This window comes from Sapajus apella, unplaced genomic scaffold (assembly GCF_009761245.1).
Source record: "Sapajus apella isolate SASKATOON/1434 unplaced genomic scaffold, GSC_monkey_1.0 scaffold18, whole genome shotgun sequence".
Classification (NCBI taxonomy): domain Eukaryota; kingdom Metazoa; phylum Chordata; class Mammalia; order Primates; family Cebidae; genus Sapajus; species Sapajus apella.
The window spans coordinates 4404144-4423909 of NW_022436958.1; the positions used below are offsets into that span (position 1 = coordinate 4404144).

The 19766-nt window shown below is 34.9% G+C and overlaps 1 protein-coding gene across 2 annotated transcripts in view; it reads right to left on the bottom strand.

Annotated features, from left to right (window-relative positions):
• The window catches only part of LRP1B (LDL receptor related protein 1B), a 1894725-nt gene that overhangs the window by 33253 nt on the left and 1841706 nt on the right, over nt 1-19766 (bottom strand). Inside the window, exons 85-87 of one of the 2 annotated variants that reach the window (XM_032286207.1) lie at nt 12163-12337; nt 7995-8099; nt 7024-7137 (exon numbers count right to left, since the gene is read on the bottom strand). In XM_032286207.1, coding sequence (XP_032142098.1) covers nt 7024-7137; nt 7995-8099; nt 12163-12337 — 394 coding nt within the window. The remainder of the gene's footprint in view (nt 1-7023; nt 7138-7994; nt 8100-12162; nt 12338-19766) is intronic. The other variant, XM_032286208.1, reaches the window with a different exon arrangement.

A 19766-nucleotide genomic window follows, 5' to 3' on the forward strand; every position in this document is an offset into this window, starting at 1 on the left:
CTGGAGTCCAATGGCACAATCTTGGCTCACTGCAGCCTCCATCTCCTGGGTTCAAGCTGTTCTCCTGCCTCAGCCTCTCAAGTAGCTGGGACTACAGGCATGCACCATCATGCCCAGATAATTTTTGTATTTTTAGTAGGGGTGGTGTTTCACCATGTTGTCCAGGCTAGTCTTGAACTCCTGACCTCAAGTGATCCCCACCTTGGCCTCCCAACGTGCTGGGATTGCAGGCATATGCTACCACACTTGGTCATTTTTAACTCAATCACCTCTTCAAAGGCCCTATCGCCAAATACAGTCCCATTCCAAGGTACTGGGTATCAGGTTTTCAACATAAGACTTCAGGGAGAGGGAGGCACAATCCAGCTCACAAAGTAACAAAAAAATTGCAGAGATTTGATTTATTTAGCTTAAGATTGTAAATCCAATTCAATCAATATATACTATTCACTAGCCATGTGCCACATACAGGGATACCTGAGTTCAGACTAATGGGATAGTAAGAGTTAACTAGAAAAAAAGGAGATACATGTGGGTTCGGTGAGCTATTTGAGCACAGACACCTAAGTGTGGGATGCTGCTGTATTTATGCAGTGAGTATATGTGTGTGTGTTCCTGTGTTTATTTAGTTTGAGATCGTAAAATTGAGTATGTACTACTTCATCTAAAAACCTTTACAGGAAACAGACATTGCTTTAAGAGATACAATATAGTGCTTGCTTTAGTTTCGTTGGTAATATATATTTATTTTTTACATAGAGTGAAAAACTATTTGAATTGTGCAAAACTTATACACTTTTGGAATATCTATAAAGTATCTAGATCTATGAAGGCGACAGTGTTTTCCACATAGAAATGATATCACTGTAGCCTTCAATTTAAGGGATAAATTTGTTCTTTGAAAGGCTTCACTTTTGTCTCTTGATGGCCATTTTCACTTGTTGCTATGCATGGAATAAAAAGAAAACCTCAAGAGAAGCCTAGAAAAAAGAATATATTTATTTTCACATTTATTTGGGGGAATTTTTACATTTATTAAAATGGATATATTGAACAATATTGAAACAATGTATTATATATTGAATAACATTGAAACGATTTATTTAGTTTGAGATTGTAAATCCAATTCAATCAACATATACTATTCACTAGCCATGTGCCACGTACAGGGATACCCGAGACTAATGAGACAGTAAGAGTTAACTAGAAAAAAAGGAGACACATGTGGGTTCAGTGAGCTATTTGAGCACAGACGCCTAAGTGTGGGATGGTGCTGTATTTATGCAGTGAGTATATGTGTGTGTGTTCCTGTGTTCATGTTAATAGGAAAGTAGTAGTGAGACAGTTAAGATACTTACACGCATTTCTTTATTTTTGAAGCATGAACGCTACTGTGGATATTGCTGAGAAGTAATGCTGGGGAGGTAAGTTTACAAAAAAACTTAAATTAAATGTAAATGATAGTCTAGTGCTAGGGAGAAATCTTAGAAGGTAGGAAGGCATGGTCAATAATTCTTCACAGTAGTAGTGATTTCTATAACTCACAATAAAACTTACATCAATACAAACATTGTCAAAATAATATATTAGATTAAAATTACATTGTTTCAGTATTATTCAATATATCTACTTTAATAAATATAAAAATGTCCCCGAATAAATGTGAAAATAAATAGATTATGTTCTTTTTTCTAGGCTTCTCTTGGGGTTTTCTTTTTATTCCATGCATAGTAATAAGTGAAAATGGCCATCAAGAGACAAAATGAACCCTTTCAAAGAACAAATTTATCCCTTAAATTGAAGGCTACAGTGATAACATTTCTATGTGGAAAACACTGTCGCCTTCATAGATCTAGATACTTTATAGATATTTCAAAAGTGTATAAGTTTTGCACAATTCAAATAGTTTTTCACTCTATGTAAAAAATAAATATATATTACCAACGAAACTAAAGCAAGCACTATATTGTATCTCTTAAAGCAATGGCTGTTTCCTGTAAAGGTTTTTAGATGAAGTAGTGCATACTCAATTTTCATTAACAATACATGACCACTGCCAATTGAGATCCATGATGTTTACTATTTCCAAAATCTCCTCTGGTGAGGAGAATTGATCACTACAATGATATGCTGAGGGCTTCATCTTCCCTTAGCTGGATCATTTTTTATTGATACATAATAAATTTTACTTATACTCACTTACATTTTAGTGCCATATAATTTATAACTATCCTAGGTAAAACAAGGACAATCTAACATATTCTGGAAATTTCAAATTTCAGGAACATGAGTATGAAATCCTCCTGAACCATCTCTCTCTTCTTACCAGGCCCTGATAGCAGGCTTTGAATAAGGCAAAACAGTCTTCTTGAATACATTAGTCTTCCTTTTCATAAAAATATTTTCCTCTAGACCCTACTTGTTTTTTTTTTTCAATTTAATTCATAGCTAAGTATTCAGAAGAGTATCTACATTTTTCTAATTTCTTCTCCTTTCAATTAATTAACCATAGTCTGTTTTCTTTTATTTTTTTCCCATTTATTTATTTTATTGCATTTTAGGTTTTGGGGTACATGTGAAGAACATGCAAGATTGTTGCATAGGTACACACGTGGCAGTGTGATTTGCTGCCTTCCTCCCCATCACCTACATCTTGCATCTCTCCCCTTGCTATCTCTCCCCAGCTCCCCGCCCCCACAGTCCCTCCCCTATTTCCCCCCGACTGAACCCAGTGTGTAGTGCTCCCCTCCCTGTGTCCATGTGTTCTCATTGTTCAACACCCGCCTATGAGTGAGAACATGCGGTGTTTGATCTTCTGCTCTTCTGTCAGTTTGCTGAGAATGATGGTTTCCAGGTTCATCCATGTCCCTACAAAGGACACAAACTCATCGTTTTTGATGGCTGCATAATATTCCATGGTGTATATGTGCCACATTTTCCCTGTCCAGTCTATCATCGATGGGTGTTTGGGTTGGTTGCAGGTCTATGCTATTGTAAACAGTGCTGCAATGAACATTCGTGTGCACGTGTCCTTATAGTAGAACAATTTGTAATCCTTTGGATATATACCCAGTAATGGGATTGCTGGGTCAAATGGAATTTCTATTTCTAGATCCTTGAGGAATCGCCACACTGTCTTCCACAATGGTTGAACTAATTTACACTCCCACCAACAGTGTAAAAGTGTTCCTATTTCTCCACATCCTCTCCAGCATCTGTTGTCTCCAGATTTTTTAATGATTGCCATTCTAACTGGCGTGAGATGGTATCTCAACATTGTTTTGATTTGCATTTCTCTGATGACCAGTGATGATGAGCATTTTTTCATATGTTTGTTGGCCTCATGTATGTCTTCTTTTGTAAAGTTTCTGTTCACATCCTTTGTCCACTTTTGAATGGGCTTGTTAGTTTTTTTCTTGTAAATCTGTTTTAGTTCTTTGTAAATTCTGGATATCAGCCCTTTGTCAGATGGGTAAACTGCAAAAAATTTTTTCCCATTCTGTTGGCTGTCGATTCACTCTAATGATTGTTTCTTTTGCCATGCAGAAGCTGTGGAGTTTGATTAGGTCCCATTCGTCTATTTTGGCTTTTGTTGTCAGTGCTTTTGGTGTTTTGGTCATGAAGTCCTTGCCTACACCTGTGTCCTGAATGGTTTTGCCTAGATTTTCTTCTAGTGTTTTTATGGTGTTAGGTCTTATGTTTAAGTCTTTAATCCATCTGGAGTTAATTTTAGTGTAAGGTGTCAGGAAGGGGTCCAGTTTCTGCTTTCTGCACATGGCTAGCCAGTTTTCCAACACCATTTATTAAACAGGGAATCCTTTCCCCATTGCTTGTTTTTGTCTGGTTTGTCAAGGATCAGATGGTTGTAGATATGTTGTGTTGCCTCTGAGACCTCTGTTCTGTTCCATTGGTCTATATCTCTGTTTTGGTACTAGTACCATGCTGTTTTGATTACTGTAGCCTTGTAGTATAGTTTGAAGTCCGGTAGTGCGATGCCTCCCACTTTGTTCTTTTTGCTTAGAATTGACTTGGCTATGCGGGCTCTCTTTTGGTTCCATAACTCTATAGTGCTTCCAAAACATCTTTCACAATGGCCACTAAATTGAGAAATGCAATAAACCACTTATAACCCTTACCCTTTTTGAACTGTCTGGAAGTGATACTCATTGGCGCCCTCCTCCTTTGACTTGTAGGAATCTACTGTTCAGTAAATATCCCCCAACTTCTCAATCTCATTTACTTTCATTGATTCCTCCTTGAGACAGTATCAAAACAGTGATATTTCTGAGGGTTCCAACCTTAATTTTCTAATCTTCTTTCTATAAGCCCACTCTTGTGTCATGGTACAAAGTGTACCTAATAAACTGTCCCCAATATATCTCTTTAGCCTTTGCTTCTACTGTTGTACATGTAACCCTTTTCTATTCTCAGCTACCTTTACCTTTTATTTTTGACCTATTCTCCTTTGATTTTGCTCTACCCTCTTTTGAAAAAGATTTTCAACCCTCTCTTTCCTATAAAACTACAATATGTTTTCTAAAAATACTGTGAAAATGTCTCTTTATGTATAAAGCCTCCCACTGTCTCACTGGGAATCATTCATGGACCTCTATTCAATTGTTTTCCCAGAGCATTTTGGTCATATTTACATTACAATAATCATCAAATGGTATTTTAATTTTGTAAAAGCCATTCATCTTCCCAGAATGAATTGTAAGTTCCTCAAAAGTAAAAACTATTGACATTGTTCCAGCATAAAGAGCGCAGTGCAGTGTAAGAGTTATAAACAGGGTACGGGCTTGAGAAGTGAACAGGATTGGTCTGACTCTCAGACATCCACCATTTCCTAGTGTGTGACCTCTATGAAAAGGGGTAACAATTAGATACAAATAATATTTATGTGTAACTGTCTAACTTCACACATAAAGTGTGTGAAGGGTTTAACATAATATGTGGTGCAGAGTATTTTCTAGGTCAGTTTTATCTGTTACCAATTGTCTTCCAAAATTTACACAGAGACTCGCTCATTATAGATTATCACTAAATATTTATTAAAGGAGTGAATGAATAAACAATAACAGAACATAATTCTTCCTTGCTTCTTATATGGCTTAAGTGTGAGGAATGCAATATAGTCCTCCTTAGTATCTGTGGGGAACTGGTTCCAAGACCTTCCTTGAATACCAAAGTCCTCAGAAGCTTAAGTCCCAGATTTTAAAAAATGGCACCATATTTGTCTATAAGCTATGCACACCTTTCCCTATATTTTAAAATCATCTCTAGATTATTTAAAATGCCTAATACAATGTAAATGCCATGTAAATCATTGTTTTACTGTATTGTTTAGAGAATAATGACTTGGGAAAAGCCCACTGAAAAATTATGTCTGTGCTGAGCTGTAAAGGCTCACGTCCAAATACTTCTGATTTGCACTTGGTTGAACCCTTGAATGTAGAGCATAGGGATGTGGAGGCTGATTGTATGCACATTATACACACTGTCAGAGTAGATTTTAAGGCATAGAATACTAATGTACACACATTTCCAAAGGGCCAAATGCAAATAGAGATGGAGGCATGAGCACACAAAAGTAGAAGAGGTTTGCTCTAAACTCCTACAATCAACATTTTTTTTTCCTGGCTGTGTTTATTGGATAGGCCAATTATCATTTTAAAATCGTATGATTTTGATGATACTTGGTAAGAGCAAAAGGTGGAAAAATAAATCAATGTAGGCTGCTATACCCATGAGAGATTTTTATTCTGGGAATACAGGTGCATTCTCTGGACAGGGAGTCATCCTGAGACCTATTTGTGGGTGGGAAAAGTGGGCCTGCAGTGTATGTATTTTGCCCAGAATTACTGAGACGGGGGCAGGATAAATGAAGACTGGGATTCAGAGGAAGCATTACTGGTGTTCTAAAACAGAAATAAAATAAGTACCTGAATCCATTTTTGGCAAGGGAGAACCTTAGATGTACCAACTCTGAAATGTTAATGAATCTATTGTTTATTTTCTTCCCTCTGGTTGCAATGCCCAAGTTCAAGCCCTCATAACTTTTCACTTGCAATGTGGTCAAACCTTTTGACGCAGAGTCCCTACAGGTGATCTGCAAGACTTACATGCCAACAAGTATCACCTTCACAACCAAACTCCTTCAGCTCAAGTCTCAGCAACTCATTATTAATAAAATAGTAGCATTTTGGTTAAAAAAAAAGTGTGAATTTTAATACAATTTTGCTTTAAAACCACTACTAGGTACTCTGAGATTCCCAGAAGTTACCAGATTCCAATCAAGGCTGCTCATTATGACACTGGTTATTAAGGAGTATATGCCAAGTGTGATGCATCTCTAAAGCGCAAACGCACAATGCAAAAATAACTCTCACTGTGTGAACGTTGACAGTTACCCCAAAGGTGGTCTTTGAAATTTCTCAGAGGAGATATGAGTTTAATTTGCATATATGTTCAAAACACCACAAACTGAATCAAGAAAGAATGACTTAAACTATTAAGAAATAAAGTTTCTGGAAATTTTTCAGACTGTAAAAAGGGTTTTACTGTAAGACCTTTCGTCTGTCAAGAGGTCATACTGATGAAGGTAGGGCAGTTCTCAGTAAAATTTTGGGAAACAAAATACTATAGCACTTCATCTGTGCTTGAAATAAAAAGTCAGTTACTAAATAAAAACTATCATTCCAAATATAGTATACAGGAATAGAGTCTTAAAACACCTGCTTCTGTACTTCTCTAATTAAAAGCTACTATTTTCTAGCAATGCATGTTTATTAGACAGTTCCATAAGCTTTTAATTTTCTCTGTTATATTTCTAGACACGCTAGCAGTCGAGTGGTGCACACACTTGTTGGTGAGTGAAGCAAAGGTTAAGTGTGTATGACACAGATGAGCCCCGAGATTAAGTATACTCTGTGAAATGCATGAATGTTCATGATTTAAACCAATGAACTGTGGCCTGAAATGATGTCACACAAAGCGCAGCGGTAAGTGGAAGGTTAAACCTACTTGCATCTCGGCTCATTAAACGCAGTTAAAGTGCAAATCCCCTCATTCTGACAGTAGTGATCACAAGGGTTCTCTTTCTGGTCACAGCGCTGACTTTTAAACCCCACAGAGCATCTGCAGAATTTCAGTAAAATACAGCTAAATAAAGTGTCTGACTTTTTTTGCCAAATATGTTTTAAATTAATTTCATACAGAGATAGTAACATTTGAATGAAGAGGTTCCCAGATATGCTCACTTCTCTCTCAAACATACTCATCACATGCTACTATGACAAGGTGGGGAACAGGGTGCAGATGTGGATTTCATGTGGGCATCATCCTTCTGGTCAAACAGTGATAAAACTCACAACAGTGACCACGTAAGCTGAATGATTTTATTTCAAATTGTCCACTCTGGACAATCAGATCATGGAGGGGGGGAAATATTAAATTCCAGATTTTCTCAGGAGCACTATGAATACTCAATACTTTTCCTAGGTGTTGAGAAACCCAGATTTGAGTTCTTCCAAAGGAGCCAGGGGCTTAATAGGTTTACATAATAAAACAGTCTAAGTCTCAAACAAACATCAAATAGCATTATACATTTGAAAGAATATTACAAGTTCTTTTGAAAAAAAAAATGGCCATAAGTACCAAAGGATTCATAAAAGATTATTATCTCTGGGCTTCACATATCAGAATAAGGTCAATAAAATTAGAAAAAATTTTCCCCGGCATTTCCAAGTTCAAAGGTCTATGAATATCTGAAATGGTACGATGCTAAGAACAGAATGAGCTCTTTCTCATGAAATCATTAGCAATTTGATGAAAGAGGAGATTCTGCAGCACATGAGCTGAGGAGGGACATTACTTGATCAGAGATGTCCATGAAACACTCATTTAAAATAACCCAGGAGAGGAGAGTAATAGAACAGGGATTTCATGTACGAAAGGCTTATTATAAAATGCCCGTGACTTGACTAAATACTCACAGACACACAGGTACATTTGTCTCGGGGTCCAGCTGGCATGTGCCACCATTGTAACAGTAGCCATCACATAACTGACAGCTAGAGGCAATCTTTCCATTAGTGCAGCTGCAACAACAGAGAAAAAACAATCCCATTGTTATTGACAACATTATTGCTGAAAGCTGACATAAACTCTGTGTGGATGAGAATATTCTTCATATAGGAGAGATGGAGTGGCTGGTTAAAAGGAAGATTTCAGGAAGACTAACTCAGTAGAGGTAGTTTTTATTTAATTTTTGACAGAATGATGCCATAAAATTTTTCTTCTGGTAATTTTCAAATTTTCAACCAGTTCACTTAATGTAAACATTTAATATAGCTAGATATATGTATGAAAAAATATACTCTAATGTCTATCATTTACTCTTCCAGGAGACGTTAGCATCAATATCTTGTTCCTTTTTCATATAAGTAGGGTTTGGTGACATTTTTTGAATGATAAACCACATGATCAAGTACTCTGGAAAAACGTGCTTTTCTTCTAACGTGGGAAATCTGTTCCAAAAGAAACGTTAGGGTTTTTAGACCCCACATTTCATTAAAAAAAGTGGAGGATTATCCTATAGTCACTTTTACTCCACTGTTTCTCTTTGATTATGTATTGAAACTAATGTCAAACTATTTTTATTCTAACAGAAAAAAACAAAACAAAACACGGAGCAGTTCATTTAAAAAAAACAACAGTTATTTTACAGAAGCAATGTGGCAACAAAATAATGAGACAGGCTTTCTTGAAAAACTTACCAAAATGATTCTAAGTTAAAATCACATCGCATGTTAGGGATAAGAATGAATACCTACTGCTATACTGTAAAAATAAACATAACAACGCAGGGAAAAATATAGACATTTTTTACTTGCCATGTTACATTTTTAAATGAACAAACACTCAAACAATTAGATTGGGCAGTAAAAACTGTTGAGTGAATGGAGAAATGTGCATCAACATTTCAACTTAGAATTAACAACAGATCATGCTGGCAATTCTGATCATGTGGTCATGTCAGTATCAGCTGCTATGAAACAATCAATGGTATCACAGTGCATCTGGACATAACCTTGACAAAAAAATCAGGCTGCAATATTGATTTATCACTTTGATCCTCTCCATAATGGATATCGATTGCAGTACATCTGTCATAGAGTGATTCTTAATGATAGGTGAGATGTCTAAAAATAATTGGTTGACATGTAGTTCATTTATTCTGTGTGTGTGTGGTTTTTTTTTTTTTTTGACCTCATGTGGGTTGTGTAGTTGCTGGAAATGCACTCAACTGCTTTTAACATTCATTGGCATTTAACTTGAAGATATTTCTGAAAAGCTTAGATTGTGAAATCACATTTCTTTTCAAGATGAACAGGAGCAGTGAGCAGTGTAACTATGTACAAGATGTGAAATAAAATACAGGTAAACAGAACAACACATGGAGAAGGGGAGGGTGGTCTCAAGTTTGTAAAGAGTATCCCATCCTGAATAACCTACAGAGGTACCTAATACAGATGCAGTGAATTCATTAGCAATTAGTGGTATTGGTGTCTGATGGACTAAGTGCATCTGAGGGACATTTACTTGCCCTCCATGCCCAGCCTCTTTGAAAATCCTAAGAGCAAAAAGTTACAGTTTCTTGTTTTATCAAAGGAACAGCTTCAAAAGGGGAAATTAGCTTGTTATACATTAAAATAATTTCTACAAAAAAGATAACTCTATATCAAATCTCATCATCTAAAAGGGACAAAAAATCTAATTGATTGCTTTTAAACTTCTGCTTCCAAAGGCTACACAACATGTTGCCTCTTTTTTCTTCTAAAGTTCTTGTTTAAATGTTAAGTTGAAGACAGAAACTTGTAGACATTTTAAATGTGAAACGCAAATTGTTCAAATCATTGCAACAAATCAAAGAGTGCAGCTCATATTTTAATGCATGTTTTCATAATAATTTTCTTTTTTAGAGGGATTCAGTGCGCGCGTACACACACACACACACACACACACACACACACACACACACACACAATATGTGATGGATCACTTTCCAAAAGTTAATTCATAGCTATTCAGTCCACACAAAAAATTCCCATGGCAATGGTCATCAAAAGGACATAATTTAGGTTACTCAAGATTGTGATCAAGTCTTTCTTCAACAATATTCACTTTGATTTTCAGAAGAGAGAAAAATATGCAATTAGCTCTGTTTTAAAGATTATACTCACTATGCTTGTTAGAGAACTGATTCTAGTTGACAGTTCATAGGCTGTGCATTAGAAACACAATTGCCTATTTGGATTCACAAATATGCTTGATGGCTTGAATTTTCCTAATTAAGTAAAAATGATTAACTTCATTGGAATTTTGTTTTACTATCTGTTCTTTACCTATGAAACAGAAATTCCAACATCATTGTAATTTCATGTTAATGCTAATGTGAAAAGTATCATAGAAATAAAAATTAACTTTAATCATCTAACATGTTTCCGAAAATCCAAGGAATTATATTAGTATTGTTATGTTCAAGTGTTATATATTTAATGAATCAAGTATTATTATATGCCTATTTTAAAAGTTCCACTATCTCCTCATTGTTGGCAATTGCTATTTATCCATTCTGACATATACAGTTCCAAAAAGACCATTTAAAAAACATGAACTATTATCTTGCACCTCAATAGCCTGCTCAGGTTGTGAAGATCTGGTGTTTCTGTTTTGGAGAAGGCACTTTTGACTGCATAGTAAGTGACACTGAGGGGCTCTGAGATTTCCCTTCTTCCTTACATAAGGGGAAAAGGGCCTGCGTCCCCACACGAGCTTTTCCAAGGTAAAATGGATAGGAAACTTTAGCTCACACATTTCTCAGATGATAGCTCATGATCCCTGGGATAAGTGGAATGGAATTGTAAAAAAGATTTTGCAGCTTACCCTGATATGGTACACAGGATATAGAGAACAGTGTATACTCACTAATTGAAATAAAGTTCTGTCATGCTACAGTTTCATCATGAAGAACAAATGAGCTTTATGAGCCAACATGATTTGGATAGTTTATATAAAAGTGTGTTTCACTTTTATGTACTTATCAAAGTCACATATTTATATATCAGCCATATTTTCAATTACTTTACTAAAAAATTACTTACTTTCAAATAACTCAATTTTGCAGGTTTGCATAAATGTCATTCATAATGATAACACAAATCATATTTACAGTAAATTCTAAAATGAGAGTAAATAAAAAAGAAAAAACTGTTGATGCTGTTTGTAATAAAATTTTATTGGGCTTTGTTTGGCAGAGCAACATAACTCATCCGGCACCCTTGGTGAGCTCTCAGTGGAAGCTGTGACATGGACATTTTATGGCATGCTTTCCTATCTCATATTCTTATTTATTATACTCCCAAGCAAGGCAAGTGATAGAGTCCAGTCCATTATAAGTCCTTCCTTTAAAAGGCTGTTAAAAGAGGTCTGGAGTGAGGACTGATCTCTAACCTCAGTGGTATAAACTTGTTTCACGATAGAAACTGAATGGCCGCGATGTTCTGTTTTGCATTCACCTAATCTTAAAGCCAAAGGGCAAAAGACAGCGCAATGAAAGCCAAACTGAAAGACTTTTGTTTTAGTGACTTCCCAGAACACATTATTCCTTCCATTTGCTTTGGATCATAATATTCAAAGTCAGATTAAGAAAAAAGGATGAATGTATATTTTCATTAGACAGGTCTTTTGCTTCTCGTTCAACAGATCAATTCGCAACTGAAAAGCAAACCTACTTATTGTCAATAATAATGATGAGACAATTAAAAGGCTGAGCTAATCTAGTTGAATAATAATACATGTAGTTTTTGAAAGGATGCTGAATATCAACATTTCCTGCTTACTCAGGAATATTTAGTATAGGGAATGATATGATCATTTTATTACATGGTGGATTTTTGTAATTCCCAGATATTCGCAGTAGATGTTGAATTAGTTTGGGTTAAATTAAAATGAACTAGACTCTAGCCACAAAAAATGCAAGGAGCACAATACAGAATTTTAGAATAAAAGCAATCTATGTAGTTTTTACAGTTTATTACTGAACTGCAATGTCCACTGGGGTCCAAATGCTCTTATAAATTAAGCTGGGTGTCCACTTACTTGCAAAATATATCATCACTGTCTTCATTTATAATGCAGTGCCCTCCATGGCACCTTACACACTTGTCAATCTCACATTTTGGTCCTTCGTAGCGTGTTGGACAGACACATTCAACACTTCCATCATCCCCAATGGTACATGATTCAGAATTCACACAATAGTGGTGACACACATCTAGGGAAAAAAAGCACAACAGAGAAATAAAATTATATTACAGAACATTTTTCTTCAGTCATAATAAAGGTGACTATTTCATTTTTTACTTAAAAATGGTCAATCAATAGGTAGATTAATTTGCAAAAGCAGCTTATAATTACACATAAAGTAGAATTCTTTAATAATGCTATTGATTCTCCTCTTTGCCTGAGTCAGGCATCATTTTCCTCTGGCTAAGAGGAGAGGGCTTATATTGATATTATGCTAGCTGACAAACTCTCTGAGTTCTGAATATTAAAGCTTAAGTTAACAAGTTCCTTTAGCTTTCTTTCTAATGAACAACATAAGTATACTTTGAAATAAACAGAAATGCTTAACATTTCTTTGGATGTCATTTATTATTGCCTCCTTCACTCCTCTTTTCATACAGAGAACAGTGTAATGTGTGGTAAGCAGAGAACTCCTACCCTTGCACAAGACTTTAGTGTTGTGCAAAGAAGCCTCCCTGTACATGTAGCAAAATAAACCCAGGTATTTTCTGCATGTCTGAACAGGTGTGCTAACAATGAGTTGTGCCTCTCATGGAACTCCAAGAGGAAAGCAAACTGGGAAACTAACTGATCCATCAATCATGGGGAATAATAACAGGAATCTACGCTATTATCCTTTTCTAAGGTAAGAGACTAATCTTCCCATCAGTCAGAAAACTCCCTGTAATCTGAACCTATTGTTTTGAAGGCTATTTCTCATTAAGCATCACAGACAATTTTCTCAACTACAAAGGAAACACTTCACCCAAATATTTCTATACATTTTGAACATGCATAATGAAACAAAGACATTTAACAATGTAACAACCACTCTAACCTTGTAATTAGATATTCTGCCTCTATCTTCTGAAAAGCAAACATGTCTGTTTTTATATACGAATATATTATAATTTATCACACTTAAAATATTGAAATTTATAGTATAAATAATCCTAAGCAAAAGAACTGATTAAATCGATCTCAGACTTTGTGTTTAGAAGATACAATTTTCTCTTAGCTATTTAATTGTGAAGCAATGTTAAATGAGATTAGCTGAGATAAAAATCACAATGTATAAACTTTAACCTGCTATATGACAATTACAGTGGATAAGAAAAATTAAAACATAATTTATAATTCTCATGTTTATGTTTATCTAGCCCTTTATTAAATCAGACAGAAATTAAATTTATTGACAGACTTGCCTCATATTTATGGAAATTTATTTCAAAGATTCCTATGTCTGCTGTTGTGTTATGCCAAGTGCCTTCATTGAGATTCAATGTTTAAGCCTATTAATATGAGTTTTGGCTATATTTAAGAAATGTAGCACTTTCAAAAGGTGAGGGAGTTGGAGATCTGAAATTTAACATAGTTGTTAGTAGCCACACATTCTGGTTTCTATAGTCATTCTAGGCTTGGCAGGTATATGTACACAACACAAATGCTGTTTTTTATCTATGAAGTGTATAACAGCAGTCTGTGTGATCATCCAGTCCAGCCTCCCATTCAATGCAGAAACCTCTGAAGAATTACCTTCCTTAGGCAGGTTGCCAGATATCTCTAATTCACAAAAAAAGCTGTTTTAATATTGATCACAACTGCTTTAAAATTTCATCCACTGGGGCTGTTTAGCTGTCTGATGAGACATAGAAGTCCGCTGATGTATCTTTGCAACATTTTCCTTTTATGTCATTATTCAAAGGTTGCCATGGTGGATATAATTATAGAATCATACAGGGAACTTATTTGCAAATGCAAATTCCAGTGGCTTTTCCTGTCACCCACCCCTAGATTATAATTCATAGGTCTGAAATGGGATCCAGGTAACTTCCATGTAAACTAGGAAATGTAAGAAATGATGACCTGAAGGAAATTTTAGTAGTTGGGAAAGGACTACATTGTCTAATACCTGTAAATAGATTTGATTTGACCAAAATAGCTTACTTTTAAACTAACATTGGAAACTAATTAAAATGTAATTTTTCACGTTAAATTTTGAAGCACTTTGTTTTTATAACTATACCCCTGAAAAGACCCAAATAACTAGTAAAGAATGGGTGAATATTCTGAAGGTTGATGAATGCCCATAATCATACTCCAACAAAGAGTAATTTGCATTTAATCTAAAGTACTAAAGGTCAAAGTTAAAAACTTATCTGCAGTATGTTAATTATAAGTAATTTTTTTGCATAAATCAAACCTTCCCTCTCCACTCTCTCTAAGATTAAAAAGATGGTCTGGGCATGGTGGCTCACACCTGTAATTCCAGCACTTTGGGAGGCTGAGGCAGGTGGATCATCTGAGGTCAGGAGTTCGAAACCAGACTGGCAAACATGGTGAAACCTCATCTCAATTAAAAATACAAAAAGTTAACCAAGCGTAGTGGCAGGCACCTAAAATACCAGCTATTCAGGAGGCTGAGGCAGGAGAATTGTTTGAACCTGGGAGGCAGAGGTTGCAGTGAGCTGTGATTGTACCATTGCACTCCAGCCTGAGCAACAAGGGCAAAACTCCGTTTAAAAAATTTATTAAACATAATTAAATATTTAACAAATATTAAGTTTATTAAATATAATAAAAAGATGTGTGCCTGTACATAACTCACTGGTAATCAAGGAGATGCAAATTAACACTTCAGTGAAATACCATTACACACCCACCAGACAATACCATAATAGTGGAAACTCTCATCCACTACCAGTGGGAAAGAATATTGGTTCAACCAATTGGGCAAACAGTTGTCAGTATCTACAAAACTTCAGCATACCCCACCTTATGACCTAGCACTTCCACTGTTAAGATATACCTAAAACAAAAGCATACAAATGTATACCAAGAAACATATACGTAATATGCACAGCAATATTTTAAAAAATAAACCAAATTGAAAAAATTCCAAATGTCTATCATGAGAATGGATAATCTACAGTTCATCTATAAAATAAAATGTACATATGTAAATACACACAAAAATGCAGCTATAAGGAAAAATATGGATGAATCTCACAAAAATAATATCGAGAAAAATTGACACAAAAATGTGTATACTATGTTTTTATATATATAAGATTCAAACGTTACGTTGAATCTATGGTTTTAGAAGTCATAAAGGATCTATCTTTGGAGAGAGGAGAAAGGACCATGATGAAGAAAATGAGGGATCTTCTGCAGTGCTGATAATGTTTTTCTTGACTTGAATGCTGGTTCAAACTGATGTATACATCTTGTAATATTTAACTGAACTGTTTACTTGTGATTTTAAACTTTTCTGTGTATATTACACTTCAATAGAGAATGTTTTTTTTTTAAATGAAAGGCAAATAAACTACCTTAGAATGTTTTAGAAATTCTCATTTATTTAGCTAACTAGGTGAAATAGTTTTTATCGGAACAACTTTTAAAAGGAATTCACAGTCCACTTTTTGCTCTTTACAGAAAACTCTCCACTCTAATGCTTCCAATATTCTTTTCATAGCATGTCAGATGCACATTATTCAATGTAGTCTATTGCCCTCATGGCATAAAAATGGAATCCAAGGCTCTAAGAGAAATGTTTGCTTATGATAAAATTGTGAAATAAGCAAATATTAGAATTTACACTTTAATAAATAATTCTAAATTGCATGTTTTTAAGCCATGCCATTTTTCTTCCTCTAAAAATGGCAGAAATCATTTTACGCTCTGAGCTCTTTCTCTACAGATATTCAAAGGGGAAGACATTTCATTTCTCCCAGTTCACATTCTTAACACTCCATGCTGAGTTGAAATTCAGGGGCAAAGAGTTGCTCACTACAGGCCAGCCCTGGCAGAGCTGCATTCCAGTGCCTTTCTATGAAAATCTTCTATCTGCAGTTATTTGGCTTAATATTTGAAGCATGTGGAAGCTGCTGAGTTAGATGTTTGGCTGGACTGTTTTCTGCACCCTGGATGGGAGATGGGATTCTAGGGGCTTTTCTTTGACTTTTTATTTACAGTCTTTGTCCCTTTCTCTTGCCTCTTTCCCTCCCCTCCCCCACACCTTCTCTATTTCTTTCTTGTCTTAAGGGCTTTCCTATTTATTCATTTCCAACTCCAAGACTCAAGGAACTTTAGCATCTGATATTTCGGCTACAACATAATTATTGGATACTGGTAAATTGTAAAGCAAAATGATCTCTTCAATTGTCCTCTGTTATTGCAAGTGTTATCATGCTGCAAGCTATGTGCAAACTCAGGAGAGAGTTTGAAGCATCTGATGGTGTTGTCTATTCCTAAATTGGGTGATTCAAACAAAGCCCAGGTTTTCTGTAATTGACTCAAAGTAATGACTGCAATGTTAACAAATCATAGAAATGCCAGTTTAATTTCTCTCTCATTCCCTTCACAGCTATAATGCACTTGGAATTACAAGCATCTTTGTAAATGCATATAAATATGTGCCATATTTTCATCAATGTCACCTCTCGATATACTCTCACATAATTACTACACACTCATATTTAAATTCCAAGTATCCATTCAACTATTTATCTAAAAAAAAGAATACTTCATTAGTACTTCTCAGCCCAGCAGAAACTGGCTTACTAATTTAGCAAAGTATGAAAAATAGTATATGACAAGGTTTCTTCAGTATGTAATTGTTCACTTTGATCCTAAAGGCTACACTCCTGACCTATAACTTCAGAAGAGAGAAAAAAATAACAGATAAACTTTACAGTTACTAGATAAACACCATTTTTTCTGTCCCATGGCACTAAAAATATTAATTATTCCATAGAGGTTGCTACTTTAAGCATCGAAAGTGCTTTCAAACCATTTTGAAAGCAGTCTTTATAAAAGATAGATATATATTTGCTTAAAGAAAATGTATTGGTATTTTACTAATCACTCATTTTTCACTAAGAAGACCAATTATTTGTATGAACTTAACTTTGTTGAAGTTTTATAGCATTCTGTGTTATTTCTTATATTTCACCTCTGCTAGGTGAAATATTACTGAATATGGAGGAGGCAAATGTAAATGAAAAACTTAATTTCTCCAAAAATAAAGGAGATGGTGTACAGCAGAGGGATGGCCTTCTACTTTCTATTACAGATACACAGCCACTCAATTCACACTACACTTTCACACACAAACAACCATCTTATTTTGTTGTTCAAATTTTAATTTTAGCTTAATAATTAGTAGCACTAAAATAAAGTTGGAAACAGTGATAGAAAGTGACAGTTTACAAGAAAAATATAGACGACAAAAAATTTTTTTGTTGTAGCCTATGGGATAAGGAAGGGATTGAAGACAGAAAAGAGTGGTTGAAAGACAAGATAGGCGAGTTCCAGGCACATTGGTCAATAGGAACAGTCAATGTATGGACTGTGCAGTTGGTCACTTATGAACAACATGTGTAGCTCGGCTATAAAGACAAAATGGAAATGATGGATTCATAATTGATTATTTGCTGTGGACATGCATTTGTCTTATTGTATACTAGGAACTCAGGAAAGAGCCCAGAAATATATGACAGGACACTAGCTCTGAGAGAATTGACGAGTCAATCATAAGATTAAAGAAGAAGAAAAAAGGACCTAAAATTGAACTAAATGGTCACTGTGGCAAAAAGCTACACTTATTACTACACAAAGTGATGTCTTCCTTCCTGTCAAGCATTCCATCTCATAAGTTTTGAGCATTTTACTGATCTGAATGGCATAACAGATGAGATATTCTGTATATGCTAAGAAGGATTAATAATAAAATGTAATTTATCTGTGCTAAGAAAGTAGAGCTAACCATGAAATTACACAACTCTTTATATTCATAATATAAAAATTGTCATAACCTCTGTTAGGGTAATTACACTAAAAACTACCTAGTAGCACCAAACACAATAATGTAATCTAAAGGACAATGATGAATATATAATTACAGAGTATTCATATGGTAATTAGGTAGACAGTAAGTGAAGAATAAGTGAATGGCCATTTTCTGCAACAGAAATAAAGTAATTTCAAGGGAGATCATTATTGCACTCTCTCTCTCTTTTTCATTCTCTTTCAATGTTTCTTTTCATGCAACCAGAAATACAAGTAAATACATTTTTCTTTAATCTTTTCACGGCAAGATTCTACATAAAAATATATGCAATATGTGCAGATGCACAGGTTTACAAATATTCATGGAAAGCCATATATCTAGACAATCTATAACTACATTTAACTTCTTTCCCTAAGATTTTTCAATAGGAAAGTAATTGCCAAAACTATTTAGCTATTTACTTATATTTGCAACTGGGCTATTCACATTGTAATAGTTAGTGAAGTGTAAATGTTAAAGGAAGAAAATAAAAATAAACTAATATCAGCTAAGCAGGGTATGAAGATACCATATAAGGATAATGAGAAAACTGGAGGCCTTAATGAGTAATTCAGAAAGGCTGTATAGGGGAAACTAATTATATGAGAATTATACATTCATACAATGCAATTATATGAATGCACACTGACTGTTCTACTTCACTGAATTTTAATCTGGCCTTTAAAAATAAATTTTGTCAAATGGTTTTAATATTCATCATTTAAGTATGCATTTGATAATTTAAGACTGCACTCACACAAACCAACAGTAAATTAAAAGTGGGATGGAATTACCATCACAAAGACTAGGTAAATTTCACAGTGCATATCCCCAGGCATTCGATAACTGAGGTGCTATTTTCAGTGTAATTTATATTCCACCTCCACTGTTATTTAATTGTGTCCCAGGGGCAGTAGATTCTATGAATTCTGCTGATATTATCCTTGCAGAGTGGTTTATGGTTGCATCCATATCTGTATGAATGTACAATTTCCAGGGCAACCAACAATATAATTTTATAAACTTTTGATGAATACTTATACTGGGATAAGTTAATAAGAAAAAGAAAAAAAATGGCCAGAACATGAGGTACTTGAAGCCTAAGTCCAGTCCTTCCTCAGCCTAACAATGTGATCTCACTCGAGTTACCTGATTAATTTCACCAAGATACCCTTTGGTCATCTTTGAACCGAGGCAGTTATATTAAGTCATGCCTAAAATTATGTCATGATTCCTTCATCACCCACCAATTCCCAATAGTACCCTCTATCTAGAACTAGATCCTTCTTTTAATAAAATTATGTAATTAATAATTATGATGATAAACACTCATTTTTCAGTGTCTCTTATATACCAGGCACATGGGTTTGGTGTAGTCACAGGCATTAGATGGTGTTATCCCCTTTTCATAGGTAAATAAACTGATGCACATAGAGGTTAAGCAATTACCAAAGCTTGGACACAAAGAAGTGGGAGAACATAACTTCAAACCCAAGAGACCTAATTCTAGATGACAAATTCTTATTTTTCATATTTAGTAATTCATAAATACGTTCAGAAAAAGAAATCTACAAAGCAACTTGAA